Source organism: Nyctibius grandis, chromosome 3 (assembly GCF_013368605.1).
Source record: "Nyctibius grandis isolate bNycGra1 chromosome 3, bNycGra1.pri, whole genome shotgun sequence".
NCBI lineage: Eukaryota > Metazoa > Chordata > Aves > Nyctibiiformes > Nyctibiidae > Nyctibius > Nyctibius grandis.
This window is the reverse complement of record NC_090660.1, coordinates 11,377,319-11,397,979: the sequence shown is the minus strand read 5'-3', so window position 1 is coordinate 11,397,979 and position 20,661 is coordinate 11,377,319. Positions and strand designations below refer to the sequence as shown.

The 20,661-nt window shown below is 38.3% G+C and overlaps 1 protein-coding gene across 2 annotated transcripts in view; it reads left to right on the top strand.

Moving 5' to 3' along the window:
* The window catches only part of NUP153 (nucleoporin 153), a 46,538-nt gene that overhangs the window by 14,931 nt on the left and 10,946 nt on the right, over positions 1-20,661 (top strand). The window contains exons 2-16 of one of the 2 annotated variants that reach the window (XM_068397179.1): positions 1,413-1,626; positions 3,858-4,106; positions 5,320-5,459; positions 5,542-5,670; positions 7,504-7,620; positions 7,748-7,792; positions 7,889-7,942; positions 12,314-12,460; positions 13,222-13,277; positions 15,767-15,896; positions 17,482-17,619; positions 18,403-18,495; positions 18,734-18,821; positions 19,108-19,227; positions 19,816-20,430. In XM_068397179.1, coding sequence (XP_068253280.1) covers positions 1,413-1,626; positions 3,858-4,106; positions 5,320-5,459; positions 5,542-5,670; positions 7,504-7,620; positions 7,748-7,792; positions 7,889-7,942; positions 12,314-12,460; positions 13,222-13,277; positions 15,767-15,896; positions 17,482-17,619; positions 18,403-18,495; positions 18,734-18,821; positions 19,108-19,227; positions 19,816-20,430 — 2,335 coding nt within the window. Of the gene's footprint in view, positions 1-1,412; positions 1,627-3,857; positions 4,107-5,319; positions 5,460-5,541; positions 5,671-7,503; positions 7,621-7,747; positions 7,793-7,888; positions 7,943-12,313; positions 12,461-13,221; positions 13,278-15,766; positions 15,897-17,481; positions 17,620-18,402; positions 18,496-18,730; positions 18,822-19,107; positions 19,228-19,815; positions 20,431-20,661 lie in introns of both variants that reach the window. The other variant, XM_068397178.1, reaches the window with a different exon arrangement.

Below are 20,661 nucleotides of genomic sequence, written 5' to 3'. Positions count from 1 at the left end.
TATGAAAAATGTCAAATTGTAAATTAAGACGACTTTCTTTCTGTGAAAAGGCTTTTTGTTTTCTACCTTCCCTTCCTCCTCTTTCCCCACCCGCCTCTTAACTCCAGATTTAAGGGTGTCTAATTTGTTTATAACTCCTGTAAGTTGGTGTTTGCATTTTCGTGTATGAAAGACCTGAATAAGTGATAGGGGCTTCTGTTTTCATTTGTGTGCTAAATTTGTTAAGAAAGTTGAATACAGCAGAGATCTTGTTTAGAATTGTTTACTAGACTGTAACAATTACGTGTTCAAAGAATAGTCTCAATTTTCTACACCTGAATAATAATTTTGACTAGAAAATTTTGTTGCCTAAACCCGGAAAAATATTAAAGTATGTTGCCAGAGCCTTTGGTACCTGCATTAGCAACTGACAATGGAGTTCAACAAAAATCTGTTTGACTCTTGTTACTTTTCAGTTTCCCAAGTGTTGAAATTGCTGAGTTAGCTTTCACATTTGCTTGTAGCTTGCAGAGTTTAGCAGCTGGTTCTGTGGCTGCAGTCAGTGTAAGAGGGAGGGACCTCTGTGCTGCAAGCGATCTGCTGCACGGGGTTGAGATTTGACAGGAAGGTGTGGTGAAATTTTGAGGGCATGATGGGGAACAAGTGACTGCCTAAAACAAAATGGTAAATAAATATTTCTTAAACATAGAATGTAAGCATTGCAAATAATCGGAGAATGTCAAAACGGAAGTGTCTTTTATGTGTTCAGTAATCGCAGAATATTAAGGTTTGGAGATCCAACACTTTAACATACCATCAAATGACATTTGATCAAAACGGATCTATTTAACACTCCTGTAGTGAGGTATCCATTATTCAGCTGTAGCTGTTTCTTCCAGGATTTCTTTAGGGGTACCCTAACTGTTCAGAGCATAACAGTGGTTTTTTGATACATGTTACTGCAGTTCAGCATTAGAAAAATCAGAAATATTTAAATTCACTGATTTTAGCAGCTCTTACGGTCATCACTATCACTGTAGATAATTGCTGAGCTTCTGGTTTTGATGGTTTCCGAAGTGAAGGTATGAAGAGGAGGAGTCCTCAAAAGAAGTGCATACATCAGGAGTTATTTGGGAATAGAATTTCCTGATGACCTTGTGACTTACCAAGCCTCTGGTGAACTTTGGCTGTGCCAAGGTCACTGGGAAGTGCAGAAACTGATAAATTAGTACTAAATCAGTGTTAGGTGAATTTCTGTCATGCGTGTCCCAGAAGTATAGAGCTCCTATGTTGAGCATCAACCCCCTTCATCTTATTATTGTCCTGAATATTTGCTGTCTAATGTCTGTCTTCAAAGTCTGTGCAAGGTTGCTTCCCAGCGTATACTGTTGACTGTGTTTCTGTAATTAACAAGTGTTTTTTCTTTCAATCAGGGTATCATTAGCAGAGTGACAGAATCAGTGAAAAACATTGTACCGGGATGGTTACAGAGGTATTTCAATAAAAATCAAGATGAATGTGTAGATTCCAATGAATCTACAAACCAGGAAGAGAATCCAGTAAACTATCACCATGATTATGCAAATGAAGATACCATAGTGATTGATGGGAGAGTCACGCCTGAATCAGCAAGAATTAATTTAGAAGGTATGTGAAAAATCACTTAGTGTTCTGGCCATCTGTATTTATTCACAGATTTCTAGTTTTGAATCTGAATTTCTAAGTGAAGCTGGAAGGAACGTTTTGACAGAATTAAAAAAAAAAAAACCACCAACCCCCCCCCGCCAACAAAACCAAAAAAAACACACAAAAAACCCACAAAAAGAAAAACCCCAACAACTCTTTGTGAAACTGTCTTAGCTTTAAATTGTAAACATAATTGTGAAACGTGCTAGAGGTTGTCTTACAGCTCTTGGAAGTCATCAGTAAGTTCAGGTAGTCAATTAGCCAGGTGCAAAATATTGATAATATTTATTTGTAAGTGTGCTGGGTGACATTTTCTTTTTAAAAGGTTTGGAATGAAAGTCTATCTAATTGCCTAAGGTAATAAAAACATTAATTTGTTTTGTTGTCCTCAAAACAAAAGACCAGATGCTAGAATGCCAGAGGAAAATTCCTTCTCATGTCCTGATTTTTATTTTTTTTTTTATCCGTTGGGCTTGTTCTATCAATTTAGTGAAGTTCCTTGTTAGTTTAATGGAGAACTTGGGAACTTGTTTTATGACGTTACTCTTTCTGAAGTATTTGGTAACATTAAGGTGTGTGCATGGCTGGCGTGGGGTCTTTGAAAACCTGTTTGGACCCTTGGCAAAGAAGTTAGCAACCTCTCACTTTACTGTATAAAAGATTAATCTGTGTTTTACATCTGTGCTTCTCACTGTTTCTGTAGTTCTCTGTAAATTTGCATATGCGCTTATTTGAGTTTCTCTTAAATTAGCAGTTTTGTGGAACTTAATTTTTAATAAGGAGAGAAGTTTTGTCTGAGCACACATACATAACCATCTGTGTGGAAAGTCAGTTGCTTCTGTTGTTGGCAGGATGAAAAATAATGAGGAAATACCTTTGTCACCAATGTCATCTAATTGTGAATAAGGAGCTTTATTGCACTCTGTGTAGCTGTAGCTTAAGAATAAGTTTGGATAAAGGAATAGGGAAGGTCTTCATGAATGAGGAACATGTGTTGGCTTTCCTGAAGAACTGTGTGAAAGGACCTTTCAGTAAGAACAGCTGCACAGCAAACTTCCTAGCTCCAAGAAATCAGGAGCAGATGGACACCCTAGAACCTTTAGTAGCTTGTGTTGCAGTCTGTGAGTGTTGTAGAACGATATTTCTTGCTATAGTTGATAATCGGGATTTTAAATTATTATTATTATAATTTTAGAAAGCCTCTTTCTTCAGCTCTGAGGTACCAGTGTTCTAGAGCCTGTGTATTTCTTTGCTTGGCCAGCCTTCAGCCTGATAACTCTTTATGTCAAACAAGATGGTCCTAAAATCTGCCAGTGCTTTGGACAACTAATTACTAGTATTGCGGTGGTTATGAAGATTGAACTAGCTAGTTTAAGCTTCAGTGCAAATATCAAGAGGATAGTGACTCAAAATCATGTTCATACCCAGAATTCCCAGGAGAGACTGTGGACTTACATGGATATCAGGCAAGATATCCATTAATAGCTGTTCCATTCGTGTGGCAAGTTGGAGCTGTGAGACCACCTCTTGCTGGACACTGGCAGTGTTTACAGACCCTTTGGTTCATTAGGAAAAAATGCCCATCTTGCCACTGAGGCCACAGTGCTTCCTTGTCCTTGGTGCCAGAATCTCAAAAGTTAATGGATAGGAGGTAACGTTTTGCCTGTAGCAAGACCTGATATGGTAGAATTTGGGAGAGGGGATGACGACACAAAAAGAAACAAAACCCCCCAAAATCTCTGCAAATACACATTTTCATGTTACATATTCAGATTAATGTCATCTTTGTTACAGGATTATATAAACTGCAGAGTTGTCCATAACTTGCCATATAATCTCAAATTTTGGAAAGCTTATTGCAAGCTTTATCTGCAGACGAAGGAATTTATACATGATTGATTTAGTGAAAGACCCAGTGTTAGAGCACTTGAGCATGGGGTCAGAATTTGGTGTTGTAAAACCTCATTGTTAACTATTTCTTAATGCGACATGAATACTTAGTATTGCAAGCAGTGTTGCCGTTGTAATCAGGCGGTGAGATGAAACCCTATCTGGGTGAGGAAGAAGTTAAATTCGTCTTCTCTATTTTTGTGCTTAGAACTTGGCCATAGCATGACTGTTGATAGAAAACAGGTTTTGGCTTCTGTGAGCTTGCCTATAGTAAAGCTAATTGTCTCCCTGTTCTTGTTTAGAACCATGTACAAGCAGATCAGCACTGAACTTCTCAGATGTGTTAACAAGACCCTCTCTTCATCGGAGCCATTTGAACTGTACCGTGTTGGATTCCCCAGTACCCCACTGTCAGCCCTCTACATCTTCTTCACTTGGCATTGGCAGTCCTGGACTGTCTCTTGTAAAAGAAATAAAAGATTCTACCTCTCAGCATGATGATGATAACATCTCAACAACCAGTGGCTTCTCCTCTAGAGCATCTGATAAAGGTAACTTTCATGTTATGTAATTCTTTGGTAACACGAAGTACTTTGCATTCTTTAATATTCCACGTCACCTTAGTAAATAAAGTAGATGAATGTTAGCTTTGGATGTTAGAATTAAATTTATTTTTTAATATTTTAAAAGTATATAATCATGTCACCTTTTCAATATATCCATGCTTTGGAATACATTTGTGAGACCCTGATGTTACAAAGAGTTGGTGCTGATAAACATACTTTTAGCTAGGTTATCTGTAAATCTTGAACTGGGGTAGGAGGAACTGAAGACGACTCACTGTAGCCTGACAGCTAGGTTGATTGTCTAGAAGGAAGAGTGACTCAGAATATCTAACTGACAGCTGGTTAAATATGAATAAATACAGGTGACAAATAGAAACACAAGATGTTTTCCTGTGTTTCCACCAGGAGTCAATAAAGGAACTATTCTGACTGAACAAGGTTTGGGCTGCTTTTTTGGCCTTTCTTGGTAGAAGGCATCAGTCAGACTGCCATGTCTTTTGCTGAATTCAGTAAGGAATGTACACCATTTTAAAGTAAAAAAAAATGAGCATTGTGTTGATGTAGAATTGGGGTATGCTCAGCAAGCTCTCTGGAGAACGTATTTTTACAATTCGGAGTAGATGTTGCCAGGGTTTAGCAATATAACCTGAGTTTACTAGAGCTTTCTGGTGTTTCTCCATAAAACATACATGGAAAATAAGTCATTAACTCTGTTAGTTCAGCCTTTGGGGATTTTTTCAGGTTTAAAACCTGTGCGATTCCGACCTGTGCTGGCCTCCAGCCCTTTACCAATACAGGAAGAACTTTATATCATTATAGTTACACCCGTGTTTACGCTGTTCCCTTTCATTTTACCATGAAAGAAGAAAAAATAAAATTGCTCTGCATTGGAAGCATACTATTAACTTGTTGTGCGTGCTTTTTGAAGGATTACTGAAAGGTAACGTATTTGCAGTTCTGTGAACAGATTTCACGTTCAGAATTGTTACTTGGTTTTCATAACATATGTGAAATTGATCTTTTTTAAGAACTCTGAAGGTTAGAGTGCTGGAGAAATTAGTGTTAGGGGACTTTTTGATTCTGTAAGACTTGTTTTTCTGTGTTAAAGAACTCTGGAGTTAGTGTGATCTTTAATATTAAAGTTCTCTGTGTACACAAGGCAATTACATATGTCATTTTGCATGTGTCATTTTGGCAGATATCACAGTTTCAAAAAGTACTTCAGCACCACTGCTCTGGGCCGTAGACGCTGAAAGATCTCATTCTGTCTCACAGCATTCTGCAGCTAGCTCTAAAAAACCTGCATTCAATTTATCTGCTTTTGGACCTCGCTCTCCTGTAAGTACTGCACAGTATTAATTTTAATCAATTTGAATGTGTAGCCATTTTACTAACCACTTATCATAATACCTTTCTGCAGTCACTTGGAAACACTTCTGTCTTTAAGACAAGCCAGCTTGGGGTTTCTCCATTTTACCCTGGAAAGACCACTTATGGTGGTGCAGCTGCAGCAGCAAGGGAGACAAAAACGCAACTTGCTGCTTATCAGGTATGAGAATAGTAGTGTGGTGTGAGGAAAAACATAATTGAAATTGAATTGAAGGGGTAGCGCTGCCAAAATAGCTGTGAGCAGGGAGCTGAAAATGTGGCAACAGTTTCTATTTTGCCCTCAGCCTACAAAAGCAGAAAAGAACAATTTCTGTTTAAATTCTTTTCTAACAGTTTACGTGGAAATACTTGTCATAATGCACAAGAATTACAGTAGCATCTTAGGTTCTGGCTAGTTGTTTGTAGTTGGGATTTTCTTTGTTGTTACATCTTTGAAAAAATTGCGTTTTCTGCCATTGTCTACCTCTGACTGTATTATGTTAAAGTAACATGTAAATGAAAACGGTGATGACATAACTTTGAAAACTTGTGTTTATCGTAGCAAAAGCTACGTGCCTGATACTTGTCTGTAGATCTTACACGAGCATGCCTACACTCATGCTATGAATATATTGTATGAAACTGTGCACTCTTTACTATAATAGTATCTAAAAGGCAACTTTGCTGATCCTTTGCTCTTCTGTTACCTAGAGGGAGGCATGCAGTGCTAAATGCAATCTCAAGATAAACAATAAAATGCTATTTTAATATCATTCAAATAGCTCTTGAAAAGAGTTACTTGCCCCCAAGAGTCCTTCATGTTCTAAAGCGAACCAGGAAATCAAAAATGCTGACAACTCTCAGTAGCTAGAATTGATTCTAAAAGGAATTCAGTAAAATCTGTTTCGGTTGGAATATGTTTAAATCAAAATGACCTTTATTTAAAAAAAAAAAAAAAGGAACTTTATCTGAGGAACTGGAAATAGGAGTTTGCTGGACCTATTCTGGCAGTCTATTTCTACCATGGAGCAAGGGTACCTACAAGTTCCTGACTTAGGGGGGGAAACCTTGAAAACTCGTGGTCTGTTCTGAGTTGGTGTTAAATCAAACTTCAGAACACTCAAAACTTTCTGTAAGCTAGGAGCCCTCTTTGGTCAGTGCTTTTTTTTGTTGTTTTTTGTGTTACAAAAATAAATGTGGTCTATGCTGAAAAGAGGAACCAAGATACTAGGCTTTTAAAGGAGAGACTAGCTTGCTTCTTGTTACATGCTGTGGATTACAGTGAGTCTTGCTTGTGTTTTTTCCATGCTGTATGGTCTGCTTCCTGCCTTCACACAGCAGCGTAGTAAGCATCCCATGGTTACGTGAGGGGTTTAACATAACTAAAAAAAAAAAAAGTCACACTGAAGAAGTTTTTGTGAATTATATTCAAAGTCATGTGGTGCAAATAAAAGTTCACTTTTTCAGTGCAATATGTTTAGATCTGCTGCAGTTCAAATCAGATCTTTATCTTTTTAAACAGTAAAAAGATCTACAGTCAACTGTAATCTTGGGGGAAGGCGGGAAATGAGAGAAGTAAAACTAGAAATTCCTGATGATGATCGTATACGTTGGTTTGATGATGGTATGCTTACACCATCATGAGATCTGTTTTGTTCCTGAAAGTACTTTCTGCAGCACAAGCCTTTGCTTCATTTCTGTTTTCCTGATTACTATTATTAAGCAGTCTTCAGAGACCCCACAGGCCTAACATCTTCCCTTTTATGACCTTTTACATTTTAAGTATTTCCTTTGTTGCTTTATCCCATGTGCAAGATGTGTGGGGCCCCACTTAAACTTCTATAAAGTCAGCAGAGTATATTTTCTTCTTCGTGGCTTGAATGCCCAGTGAGTGCATTTTTCTCTGTTATCTTGAGAGTATTGGTTGTATCGTCAGTGTAGCCATAGGACATAAAATACATGCATATTTAATTCAAAATCAAGCATCATAACATTTGCAATGCTAATTTTTCAGGCACCAGTAAGAAGACAAATGAAAGCTAAACAAGCAAGTGTGCGATCCTGTGGCGTGACAAGTTTCACAGCGCGGCGCATCTTGCAGTCATTGGAGATGATGTCAAGTCCTTTGGCGGTAAATGGCAGTCCTTTTAATATTTGTTATTTTGTGTGTTTGAAAAACATACTAAATATGCCAGTACAGGATGAAGATCTTCCTTATGTAGTGTCCAGTTTAATTTATTGCACTGTTTTCTCAACAGGATGCTAAAAGGATTCCGTCTTCTGTTTCTAGTCCAGTGTCTTCTGTAAGTTGATCACACCCCCCCCACATTTTTGTTGGATAGAACCCTCTCTCAGGAAAAAAATCACCCTCTAATATTTAGGCTTTTTTTCCCCCTTAGCCTGTGGACAGGAGTACGCTGAATATTACTAGCTTCCGATCCAAAGGAAAACAGGTAAGAACCAGTAACATCCTAAGCTGAGATAGATAACTTTCTATGCTTTATAGCTATTAGAAGAAATGTCACAAACCTCAATGACAGCATACACATGAATTCAGGTTAATATTAGCATTATGTGAATTATAGCTGTCGTGGCTCTGTGGAAATTGCTAAAAATGTCTTTTCTGCCCACACTAGATGAGGGACTGTGAAGATTACTCAGGTTAAGAATTATATTCTCTTTATGTAGTGGTGTCTTGATACGTCATTCAAGAATAACTTCTCTAGAACACACAAAGTAGTTTTATCTTGTCCTGCAACTGGGAGTTAAGTTTCACGTTAATCTTTCTGTTTAGGAAAGCTTTCTCTTGCAGAAATGATGAGAAATAGAAAAATATTGATTGAGTGATCATACAGACCTTGTACAGATTTCCATGTTCATTTTGAGCAGAAAAATTATACTTACAGTTTTTATTACTGCCTAAAGTAAGGAGAAGGAAAATTCTTAAATGTTGTCACTTCTGTAACCTTATGTTCCTAAATTCCTATTTGGAGGTAGCACCGAATTGGTGATAATGCTGTGGTAAATCATTATTTCCTTCATTTTTGTTAAAAAAAATTAAAATTAGTAATTTTTTTAATCACTTTAGTTTGGGGTATCTTTGAGTTTATTAAACTGTAAAACCCACAAAAGGCCACTTTAAGATCAGGCAGCCAAAGGAACAAAAGTGTGTTTTTTCTTCCATGCAAACTTTTCATCTGCTGTTTTAATGAGAAAATGGACAGAATGTCTCAAGTTTCTATGCTAATCCTTTGATTTAGAAGTATAATTAATTTTACAGTCACTTCAGAGTTTACAAACATCTTGGATTTCCTGTGCCATCTTTAGCCATATGCTAAATTACAAGAATGTTGAAAAGTAGAGCATATAATTACTTTACTATAAATATTATCCAAATAATTAAAAGCAAAGCTGTTATGGATTCTCAGTTAAATTGTGAAACTACACCTGTGATGAGGCATTAAGAAGGATCTACCAGATTTGCAGCATAGAGCCTGACGTCAGTCAGAAAGCGAATGTTGCACACAGCTGTCACTGGGTAAAAGTAGAGAAATTGTCTATTCACAATACTAGAATTCATAAAGTTTGGCAGGGGAAGGGTAGCCCTTGATGAGAAGGGGAGGAAAGGAGAGGGTTGTGTGTTTTCCTGCTAAAGCAAACGTGTGGTTGACAGAACACTTGAGCACTTGGGCAAAACTTTTACAGGTTTTTTTTTGTGGTATTTTTCTTATTTTGAGGATCCGCATCAGATGGAATAGCTTTTAATGTATTAAACATTTAACTGGATGACTTTTATTTTTTTCATTGTACATTCCTGTCTAACTCATTTGATATCCTTCTACAATAAGATCACCTACCTAGGGGGTGAAGGGAAGGCAGTGGATGTAGTTTTCTGGATTTTAGTAAGGCTTTTGATACTGTTCCTCATAGCATCCTTCTGGACAAGTTGTCCAGCTGTGGGATGAGCAGGTTACACGGTGCACTTGATGAATAACTGGCTGAATGGCAGGGTGCAAAGGGTTGCAGGGAATGAGGCCACATTTGGCTGGTGACCAGTCACCAGCTGTGTTCCTCAGGGCTCAATTCTAGGGCCAGATCTGTTCAATATTTTTATCAATGATCTGGAGGCAGGAGTTAAATGCACCATTAGCAGGCTTGCTGATGATAAGAAACTGGGAGCTGCTGTTGACTCTTTTGAGGGACAAGAGGCCTTGCAGAGGGATCTGATAGGTTGGAGCATTGGGCAATTATCAGTGGCATGAAATCGAGCAAGAACAAATGCCAGATCTTCATCAATGACATAGTGGGATAAAGTGAACCCTCAGCAAGTCTGTAGTCAACACCAAGCTGAGTGGTGCAGTTGACACGCCTGAGGGATGGGATGCCATCCAGAGGGACCCGGACAAGCTCAAGAAGTGGGCCTGTGTGAGCCTCATGAGGTTCAACAAGACCAAGTGCAAGGTCCTGCACCTGGGTTGGGGCAACCTTCAGTGTCAATACAGGCTGGGGGGATGAAGGGATTGAGAGCAGCCCTGTGGAGAAGGGGTACTGGTGGATGAAAAGCTGGACATGAGCCGGCAATGTGCACTCGCAGCCCAGAAGGCCAACTGTATCCTGGGCTGTGTCAAAGGAAGTGTGGCCAGCAGGTCGAGGGAGGTGATTCTGCCCCTCTACTCTGCTCTGGTGAGACCCCACCTGGAGTACTGCATCCAGCTCTGGAGTCCTCAGCAAAGGAAAGACATGGACCTGTTGGAGTGGGTCCAGAGGAGGGCCATGAAAATGATCAGAGGGATGGAGCACCTCTCCTATGAGGAAAGGTTGAGCAAGTTGGGATTGTTTGGCCTAGAAAAGAGAAGGCTCCGGGGAGACCTTCTTGTAGCCTTTCGGTATTTAAAGGCGGCTCATAAGAAAGATGGGGACAAACTTTTTAGTAGGGTCTGTTTGCGATAGGACAAGGGATAATGGTTTTAAAATAAAAGAGGGTGGATTTAGACTAGGTATAAGGAAGAAATTTTTTACAATGAGGGTGGTGAAACACTGGCAGAGGTTGCCCAGAGAGGTGGTAGATGCCCCATCCCTGGAAACATTCAAGGTCAGGTTGGAGCGGGCTCTGAGCAACCTGTTCTGGTTGCAGATATTCCTGCTTATTGCAGGGGGGTTGGTCTAGATGACCTTTAAAAGGTCCCTTCCAACCCAAACTATTCTATGATTCTGTGATTCAACCAAAGTTTATTTGACCAGTTTCCTCTTAAATGAGTTGATAGCATAATAATAACAATAACAATAGCAAAAACTTGTTCATATTTCAAGACATACAATACATGTATTCAGCGTTGGTGAGGCCTCACCTTGAGTTCTGTGTGCAGTTCTGGGCCCCACAATGTAAGAAGGATGTGAAGGTCCTTGAATGTGTCCAGAGGAGGGCAACAAAACTGGTGAAGGGGCTGGAAGGCATGTCCTCTGAGGAGCGGCTGAGGACACTGGGTTTGTCTAGCTTGGAGAGAAGGAGGGTGAGGGGTGACCTCATTGCTCTCTACAGCTTCCTGAGGAGGGGAAGTGGAGAGGGAGGTGCTGATCTCTCCTCCCTGGGATCCAGTGCCAGGACGCGTGGGAATGGCTCAAAGCTGCATCAGTCAGAGGAGGTTCTTTACTGAGAGGATGCTCAAGCCCTGGAACAGGCTTCCTAGAAAGGTGGTCAATGCCCCATGCCTGTCAGTGTTTAAGAGGTATTTGGACAATGACCATGCTTTATCTTTTGGTCAGTCCTGAAGTGGTCAGGTAGTTGGGACTAGATGATTGCTGTAGGTCCCTTCCAAGTCAGCTGTTCTATTCTGATTCCAATTCTATTCTGTTCACATTTTAAAACAGCAGTGGACCATCCTTCACTCAAAGCGGCTTTGTGAACTTAAATAAACCACATTTTACTCAAGGTTTCAAAATTAGTATAATAATTTTTAGAAAGAAGTACTTTTATTCACTTTATAGATAGTATAGCATGAATTCTATTGCCAAGACTTAGGAGATACTGTGAAATTAAAGCTGCATTGTAAACACAGTTTTCTGTTGATACAAATTTGAATAAGAGCATACATCCTAAGTCTGATTCTTCTGATCCTTAAGACTGCAGATGGAGCCTTTTGTAAATCTTGTAGCCTTTTGGGGTCTTTCTAGTTTCACAATTCAGTTAAGTCAGTTTTGTAGAATGTACAGTACTTTCTGTTAAAAATTAACTCTTATCTGTGAAAGTGCTTTGACAAGGAAAGTCAAACCAGTACTTTTAAGTGTATCTAATGCAAATCTAAAACATTGGAACATATTTTAATGAATGAGACAATTTTAAAATTATTTTACAACTTCTTTCTTTTTTTTGAAAGTGTAACTTCAAAGGAGGAAAATGTAGGAAAAATGAAACCCAGAAGCCTGTATAATTAGCTGCTTAATGCTTTGAATATTAAATTAATGCATTAAGCGAGTAAAAAAATGTCACAATGTGGGCAGAGGAGAGGAAAAAATGGGAGCATATTATAGTAGCATGAGTTATTTTGATTATAGTAACATGAATTATTTTGTCTGTGAGGTTAACTGCCAAATTTTGACATAGGATTCAGTCAGACTTTGGCTACTTCTGTAGTTTTGTGGATTTCATAACTAGTTTTCTGGTGATTTCCCTCTGCAAGCTAAATGCTTTCAACACTTCCAAATAATTTTCACTGGGTGCTGAAACTGATGGGAGGTTTATAGTTCTGAAACTGTTTTTCATCAGTAAATGCTTTGGTAACTTGAGCGGGTGCAAGGATAAATTGATTGCTCCTTCCCTTTCAAAGATGGAATCGCAGCATCCACCTGTCCAGAAACTTGTGACACCAATGGCAATCTCTCCGTCAGTGGGTCGGACCCAGTATTTTAAACCATCTCTGGCTCGAGCTACTGATGCCAGCAAAATTCACCAGAGGGTAAACACAGAGCACAAAGTAAGTAAATTTTCTCGTCCTTATGTGCCTACTTTTTACAAGCTTGGAATGTCTCTAACCAGTTATTCTACTAAGGTGCTCTTTCTTGGCAAAGAGCACCAATAGTATGTTTGAGGTAAGCATTAAGACAGTGGGAACCATTGTGAAAGAGATACTTTGATGTTTTATGGATTTATTTCTATTTTTGGAACAGTAAGTGGCTGGTGGTTATTTTCAGAACGTGATGATGTGCTATTAGGTTGGGCTGTTCTCAGTGAAAGAATGTTAAAATACAGAACAACGTTTTCCTTTTCGTATGCTCCTGTACGCAAAGCTGTCGCTGATGGAACATGCTGATATTGTGTATAAACTCTTTCAGGTGAGCTCTGGGCTCTGAGTGAGATTTCCGACAGTTACCCATTCTGATCACTTTCTTAACTACCCGTCCTGATCACTTTGGTGTAGATGGAGTCCCTGATAAACTTTCCTTAAAACAAGATGGGCGGGCATCTCTTTTGGAAAAAAACCACCCATGGTTCTAGCATCAATCTGAATGTAAAAATGACCAGGTGTTAAATCTATGGGCTTTTTAGGCTGGAGGTCAAAGTGAATAGTCACTGTGGTTAGGGAACTAGCTTAAGTAGATGAGGTATATTTAGTGGTATAAATAAAAAAAAACCAAACAAACAACACAAAACTTGACTTGTGAGTTGTCTTCGCTTTGTGTATAGTATATAAATACGTTCAGAGAAATCTTGAAATAAATCGAACTTAACTTGCAGGGCATGGGAGACAAGAAGAGTTTTCCTGCAGAACAGCAAGTAGAACCATCTGAAAGGTATGACAAATCCGTTAATTTAAAACACCTGAAAGAATAAAGCTCTCATTTGTCACCATAGTCTGTATGTCTCTCTTCTTTTGGAAGGGCAGTAGCAGTTCTCAGTAAAGGGAATTGAAAATACAGTGAAAAAATTATATTATGAGAGAGTTTAACCATTTGTGCATCTTGATGTTCATTAGGGGGGCAGCTATTAGTTTCAGCTCTTTATTTAATTGTTTGGAGTCTGAAAGCTTTGTCGTAAAAGAATATTTCTTCCTGAAAGATTCTTTATAAGGTGAAGTAGCTTACAGTTCAGGAGTATATTTAGTTTTTAAATTTTTTTAAAAAAGCAAAAACCTGGAGGAAGATCCTTTTTTTAATGCTTCTTGCATGGAGAAGTCACTTGTCTGCTCTGTGAGTTTGCATGAAAAACAGGAGCCCTTTAGAATCATCTGACGCCAAGTGTCAACTTGTCTCTAAAACACAAAATTCCAGGAGAGTTAATAATTGTATTTCTTCCTGAGGAGACTGCCTTGTGTTACACTGCTTGCTTGATTTAGGTAGACTGACTTCACCTCCAGATAATATTGATGGCTCTCCTTTCTGGGCAACTGGTCTTCTGGGTAATGCTTGAATTAAGACACGTTGCATTAAAAGAATACCTTTTTTGGATGATTCGTCCTTTTCAAAGAACAGTAGCAGGGAATGGTATTTTGTTGTCTCTGTGTTCATCTTCCAAGCAATTCTTATGGTGCCTTGGGCATTCTTTGGCTTGCAAAAAAAACCCCAAAACCAACCTTTTGTTTTGCGTCTAATAGTTCGACTTCACAGCAACCACCTATTCAGAGGTGTAAGGTTTTGGCATAGGTGCAAACAGATGTTAGGTTTTAATTGTGGGTTTTCAAACTGTGTTAAATTTTCTTTAGTAGAACTCCTTTCTTCTCCTCCATGTAGAAAGGAGATCCAGAAAACTGATTTTTATTTGGTTCACAAGTTTTACTGCTATGTTATACTTTTGTCTGTAGAGTATATGTAGAGTATATCGTTTTTTAAAAATTCTTTTATAAAGCCAGTCTCTGTTGGGTGCCGTATTCTGGAGCAGGAACACAACACTGGTCAGGGACAGCTGGCCAGAGCCCCTTCATACAGTTAACCTGCGGTACTTTGGTACATCTCTATTCATCCTACCAAAGGCTATTTAGTTTTTAAACCTGGGTCAGAACTGTAGCTTGAACTTACTTGCTTGAAGACAGAAAACTGTCTTTGCCCCTTAGAAGCTGACAGGTGTTAACAGAAAAGAGGAATATGGGCTATTATAGGCAGTCTGTAATTGTCTGAATAAAGCTCTATTTTGACGTAAGATTTTTTTTCAGAATATGAATTGATTGTCAGTTTGGATTAGAGAAAAGTTTGAGCATATGGCCTTAAGGATCTGGCTTCCTCTCAGTGGTTACAGTGCTAAGCAGACTGTTTGCAAGTATCTGACAAGTTTAGACCAATTCTCTTCCTCAGTCTTCTGGAAACTTGACCTGTGTCTTCCAGTGTGATCAAATGTACTTTTGGTAATGACTGCTTGGCTGCAGGATAAGCTTTGATATGGTAATTTTTTCCAGGGATACTTGATTTTGATGCCATACTGCTTTTTATTGTTGTTATTCCCTTGTTCACTTCTGGATTTGGGGTGTGGTGTGGGGTTTTTTATATGTTTATTTATTTTGAGGTGGGTTTTTTTGTTGGTTTTTCTTTTTCTTTTCCTTTCTTGGATTTGGAAATCTTTCTGGTTTAGATCTAGGCTTTTGTAATGAACGGAGAAATGCCTTTGTATGCCTTACAAAAGGGATCTGTATTCATGTCTGAAAAGACTTCTGGAATGTTGGCACACCCAAACACCTATGCTACTTCTGCTGATGGTCCTAGGAAAGCCAGAGCTGCTTCTGAAGCTTTTGCCGTTATTATCTCGCCACGCAAATTTAAGCCTCTCTATTCCCTAAGAGCTGTTGGCAGCATTTCATGCGTGTGCGCACACGCGCGCTCTCTCTCTATTCATATATATTTTTAGTTGGTTTTTTATATCCCTGCAAAGATACATGCTCATCAGAGAATCTGAGAACTGGCAGTTGAAATTTCCACTGTCTAGACTATTAAAAGGAAACATTAGAAAATAATCTAAGTCAGTTCTTCTATTTCAGGTCTTCTGGCTTAGTCATCATTCCCTTATGGATGTTGTGACTGTTTCTTATGTGCGTCCATCTCATTGCTGCTCTTCTAAACAGCTTTTGCTGTTTAGAACGTCAGTTATTCATCAGCATTTAGCAACTTGTGAAACAGTTTTTTCTGATTCCAATTAGAAGGTGTCAGTTCTAGGACTAATAGTGGCTATAAATAGTTTGAAACAATTAATTGATAAGTTGATTTTTTTTTTGTTTGTTTGTTTTGGTTTTGGGTTTGTTTTTTTTTTTTTTTTTTTTTTAACCTTCCTCAACATGTATGTTTTTATTCTGTACCAGCAATTTGACCTACCCTAAATTCGGTACTCCTGCATCCAATGGTCTGTCATCAGGAGGAGGAGAGGGTGGTGGCGGCAAGATGAGAAAGGAAAGAGGAGGACACTATACAAAACCTGGACGAGAACAACAGGTAAGGGACTCTTAGGTTATTGCTTTCATTGAGGTTACTGAAGTAACTAGCTAAGTATGCCAGTTTTATTGCCTCATGGTAATTTATAATAATGCCACTTGAGTTTTGTGGGTTTTTTGCTGTGGCTTTCAGGGCAGGCTCCAATTTATTTATCTGTTTAAGTGCCTCAACTTTGGTTTTATATTTTTGAAACCTTTAGTCTCATCTCTTGGAGCTGCTTCATACTGTAAAATTTCTCATTAGCAGTTGAATGAACAAATTTTGGTGGAGGTTTGTAGAGTTTTTATAAAGGAATGATGTTTGAAACAAGTGCCAAGTAAATAAACAAAATTTATTTAATTTGTTATTTCATATTTAAATCACGTAGAAAGACACAGGCCAAGAGTTTGAAGCAGAAGACAGTGTTCTGCATGTCTGCTAATGATCATTCACAATTTTTGGCACTTAAACTCATTGTGAGAGGGTTGTTTTTTCTAGCTTTAATAGGAAAAGTCCATTTAATAAAACTATGGTCATGACTATCCTGAAGATTATTTTTCTGGTTGGATGTTATGTAAGCTGCCTACTACTGGATCTTAAATATAAAAGTTTTAAATCAGTCTTCTGGCTGTTGCAAAATGAAGAAATAGTAAATACTGGAGAATGTTTCTATAATACAAATGGTCTGAATATCGAGGTCCAGTAGACTCTTCAAATCAAAACTGTGAAATAGATGTGAGCTGTAGGATACATTAAATTTCTGTAGTAGCAACTTAAGTGCTTAGTCACTTCTGGGTAGATCTTGGTACTACTATGCAAATTGTGATTAGATTGGCTATTCCCATTTAAACCCTAACTAATCTAATCTTGGTAATCAAATAGTTTAAAAGGCAAGGATAAGACCAGAAGTTTTTAAGTTACACTGGTTTCTGAGTTTTAAATTTGCATCCTGATACATGATATAGACAAGATTTACCAGAGTATGATCTTCTATGCTGCTAGTCAGACTTTCTTTTTTGGCATTTTGTTCTTTGGTTTGATTTGGTTTGGTTTGGGGGTTTTGGAACCCACATACTTCGTTAAACATTGTCTTTCTCCAAGTTCACTGCAGTAGTAACTTCACAAACTTTGGCAGCTGTCCTGCCTAATTTTGCAAGAGGAACACTTTCCCGTTTGTCTTGAGAGTGTACTCTTAATTGAAGGGATGAGGTTAATTAGAAAGGATGATGTTTCTCTAGACCTTTAATAACTAAAGTACAGAAAACAAAAAAAAATATGATCTGTGGCCCCTCTGTTCTGCACAGGTAACAATTTGGAGCTAATTTTCAGTGTTCTTACTGGGCAGGTGGTAAATGTAGCATCACATGGAAACAGGCTGGCCATAAATTAAGATGACCTGGCAGACTGAGGTGGGGAGGTTAGGATTCCTTTTGAAAACTTGCTTTTTCTTAATCTATAGATCTCTCTGTTATATTTGACTTTAAGAAATTAAGGGTGGGACAGGGTAGGAGAGTAGTATGTCTTGTAAAAGAGAAAAACTAAAATTTACAAGTTTTTTAAAGAAAGAGAACAATTAAAATTTACAACAATTAAAATTTACACCTAGGAAGTGGAGGAACAAGTACTACCGAAAGTAGCCCTACCCATCGGTACTGCATCGCTGCCTTCATTCAACTTTAGTTTTCTTGCCAGTAGTACTGTCTCATCGTCACCAAGCACTGTTTCAACAGCAGTGATGAACAAGGTAAATCTTTGTTGGATATCATGAATACTTTTTTAGTATGAGTATACATCTGCTTTGTTGCATGTTAACTTTTTCCATGGTGCGCAAGAAACTAACCAACGTTAGTTTATATCCTATTGAATAAATCAGGGTTGTATTCCGATTTGGAGGTGAGGCATAAAGTTTTTGGTTCGGCCTCTGTCCATCTTATACTTCGCAAACTTCTGGTTAACATAATCGTGTAACTGCTTCAAATGCTATGGAAATTTGTTGGGATTTTATGCCAAGTTAAGTTATTAAATTAGAGGTAACATTAATGGTCATATAAGCCTAGTGTAGAATATGAGCCTAGGGTGCAATAATTGGAATATTATTGCAGTAAAAGAAATACTGATCTGTTCCAGAGTACTTGAAGTATTTTTGTATGTTTTGAAGCAGATACCTGCTTTAACATGTTGAGGTATTTGCTGAAGCTCTGACTATGATTGAGCTGAGTTAGTTTAAGGTTCTTAAGCTGCTGGGTCTGCTTTTCCATATATTTAGTATATTTAGATCTAAGTAGCATTTCATTTTTTTCTCTTGGTTTATGGGATTTGGTTTTGCTGTTACTGTACTATATGCTCACTTGCAAGCTTAATTTTCTTTTATTATAACTCTTATCTGTCGATTAGAAATAAATACCAAACATCAGATTTCCCAATTTCACTGCAGAACATCTGCTAGATAGTGAATTCAGGTAGCTGCTATTGTTTCACCAGGGTGTTTTTCTTTTAGATACAAACCTTAATTCTTTTGAAAATACAGGTACAACCAGCAAGTAACGTTGGCAGTCTTGAGTTCAAATTTTCATCTCCAATTGTGAAATCTACTGAGGCGGAAGTGCTATCTCCATTGTCTGTAAGTAAAATAAATAAAGCTGAACCTTTTCTCAAGCCTTTAGTAGAATATTGCAGAATAAAGCAAAATTTGCCCTGATAACAGGGAAAACAAATATATAGGTTTCTGGCTTATAGTTTGTCATCCAGCGTGTATACCAAAAGTTTGAAGACCGGATTTCAGATTTTTATTTGTGTGTGAAATTTGATTAAAGTTTCTTTAGTTTCAGAATCTGAAAAATCTCTCTTTTTTGTAGCAGATTGGGTTTACATTTAGTGTTCCTGTTGTAAAATCAGCAGAGCTTTCAGGATCCGGTGATACACCAGTGACGTCCTTCCTTACTCTAGGTAACAGAAATTTTAGCATTTCGGATCTGATGTGCTGATTTTTCTTTTTTGTATATTAAATAGTAAATCTGTCCTTCTGAGCCTATTAGCAATTCCAGGCAAAGTGTATTTTCAATGACAGATCTGCTTTTAACCAAGTTGTAATTCTAAACTGTTGTAAACAAGGTAGAATTTTGAAAATTCTCATATATGAAGCATGAAAGTTGGAAATTCTCGTTTCTAGCAAGTGTGAATATATTTTAAGTGGGTTTCTTTGTGAAAGGTGTTTTTTGTTTTGATTTTAAAGATACCGCCACTGTAAACAGCACCAGCAATAAGACAGAAAAAAAAGAAGACTACAATGGCCCCTCCAAACCTGTGAAGGTCTTAAATGAAGGAAGTGTGTTAGACATTCTAAAAAGCCCCGGTGAGATAACGAAGTCCTTTAAAAAGAGTTGGCCTGTGTCCAGTGCATTTTGCACAAAGATTATAGATAACAATTGTTCTGTTGTCTTAATTTTTATTGCTTAATTAATACTAAGTATCTGTGGGGAAATACTATGCAGATTGCTGCTCCAGGTACCAACTGCTGTACAACTACTGAAGTAAATGTGAGTCATCCAGTATGGCAGAAATAGCTTTAGAAATTTGATTCGATTGGGCATAGTGTCTTAAAATGAAATTGGATTATTTCTAGTCCGTGACGGACAGTCAGCTTCCAGTACTGTTTGTTCACACTTCTATCTACTAGTGAAGATTTGTATTTAAAACTTTCTTGGAAATGAAGAGTTAAATCAAGCTTTAAATAAATGTTCTGTTGTGTCCCACTGCAGCATATGAAATTTCATCCCTTTAGGTAAGATTTCCAGGGACTTCCTCTTGCAGTTGGTTGGAATGTATAGTTGTAACTATTGGAACTTGGTTTAAATTTATGGCATCTAGTATTATAAGTAGCTCGCATGTAGTGAGGGTACTGCTTTATCAGTAAGGTCTCTTCCTGTTTATTTTTTTCTAGGCTTTATGTCTGTGAAAACACACTCCTCTGCGTCTGCACAGCCTGTTACAAGCACAGTGGTCTATACAAGGCCTGCAATAGGTAGTTTTTCTGCAGGTAAAGACACCTCTAAACAAGCATCCTCATTTTGGCAATCTGACACGTGCGACCCATGTCTGCAAAACAAAACCACAGATGGCAAATGTGTATCATGTCAAGCTGCTAAAGTGTCACCAGTTGAGAGTACGAAACAGACAATAAGCTCAAGTCAATGTGTCGCCTTTAAGGCAGCAGTCCCTCCGGCAGGGACGTTGGGCTTTGAAGACAAATTTAAAACAGCACCCAACACATGGGATTGTGATACCTGTCTGGTCCAGAACAAACCTGAAGCTACAAAATGTATAGCATGTGAGACACCAAAGCCTGGAACAGGAGTAATGCCTGCTCTGACATTGCCAGTGGTCACAGACAACTCGGTGACAGTGACATCCTCCTCCAGCAGCACTGACACAACAGCCACCTTGGGGTTTGGAGACAAATTTAAGAAGCCAAAAGGCTCTTGGGACTGTGCGGTGTGCCTTGTATCAAATAAGGCAGAAGACAACAAATGTGTAGCTTGCCAGTCTGAGAAAGCAGGTGTGTTCTTCTCTTTTCTGTTGTTTCAATCTCAGCCTCTGTGCATTCGTTACAGAATAAAATACCTTGCGCATAAAAAAATATTTTTAGTAGCATGGCTGTATGCCAGACAGGATGGATTAGTGCCTGTCTGCAGGAAGGGTTACAGGCACTTTGAGGTCTCAGCCCAGATTCCAGCCTGTCACATGAATTGAACTGATTGTGAAATGTATTAGTGCAGAGCTGAATTGA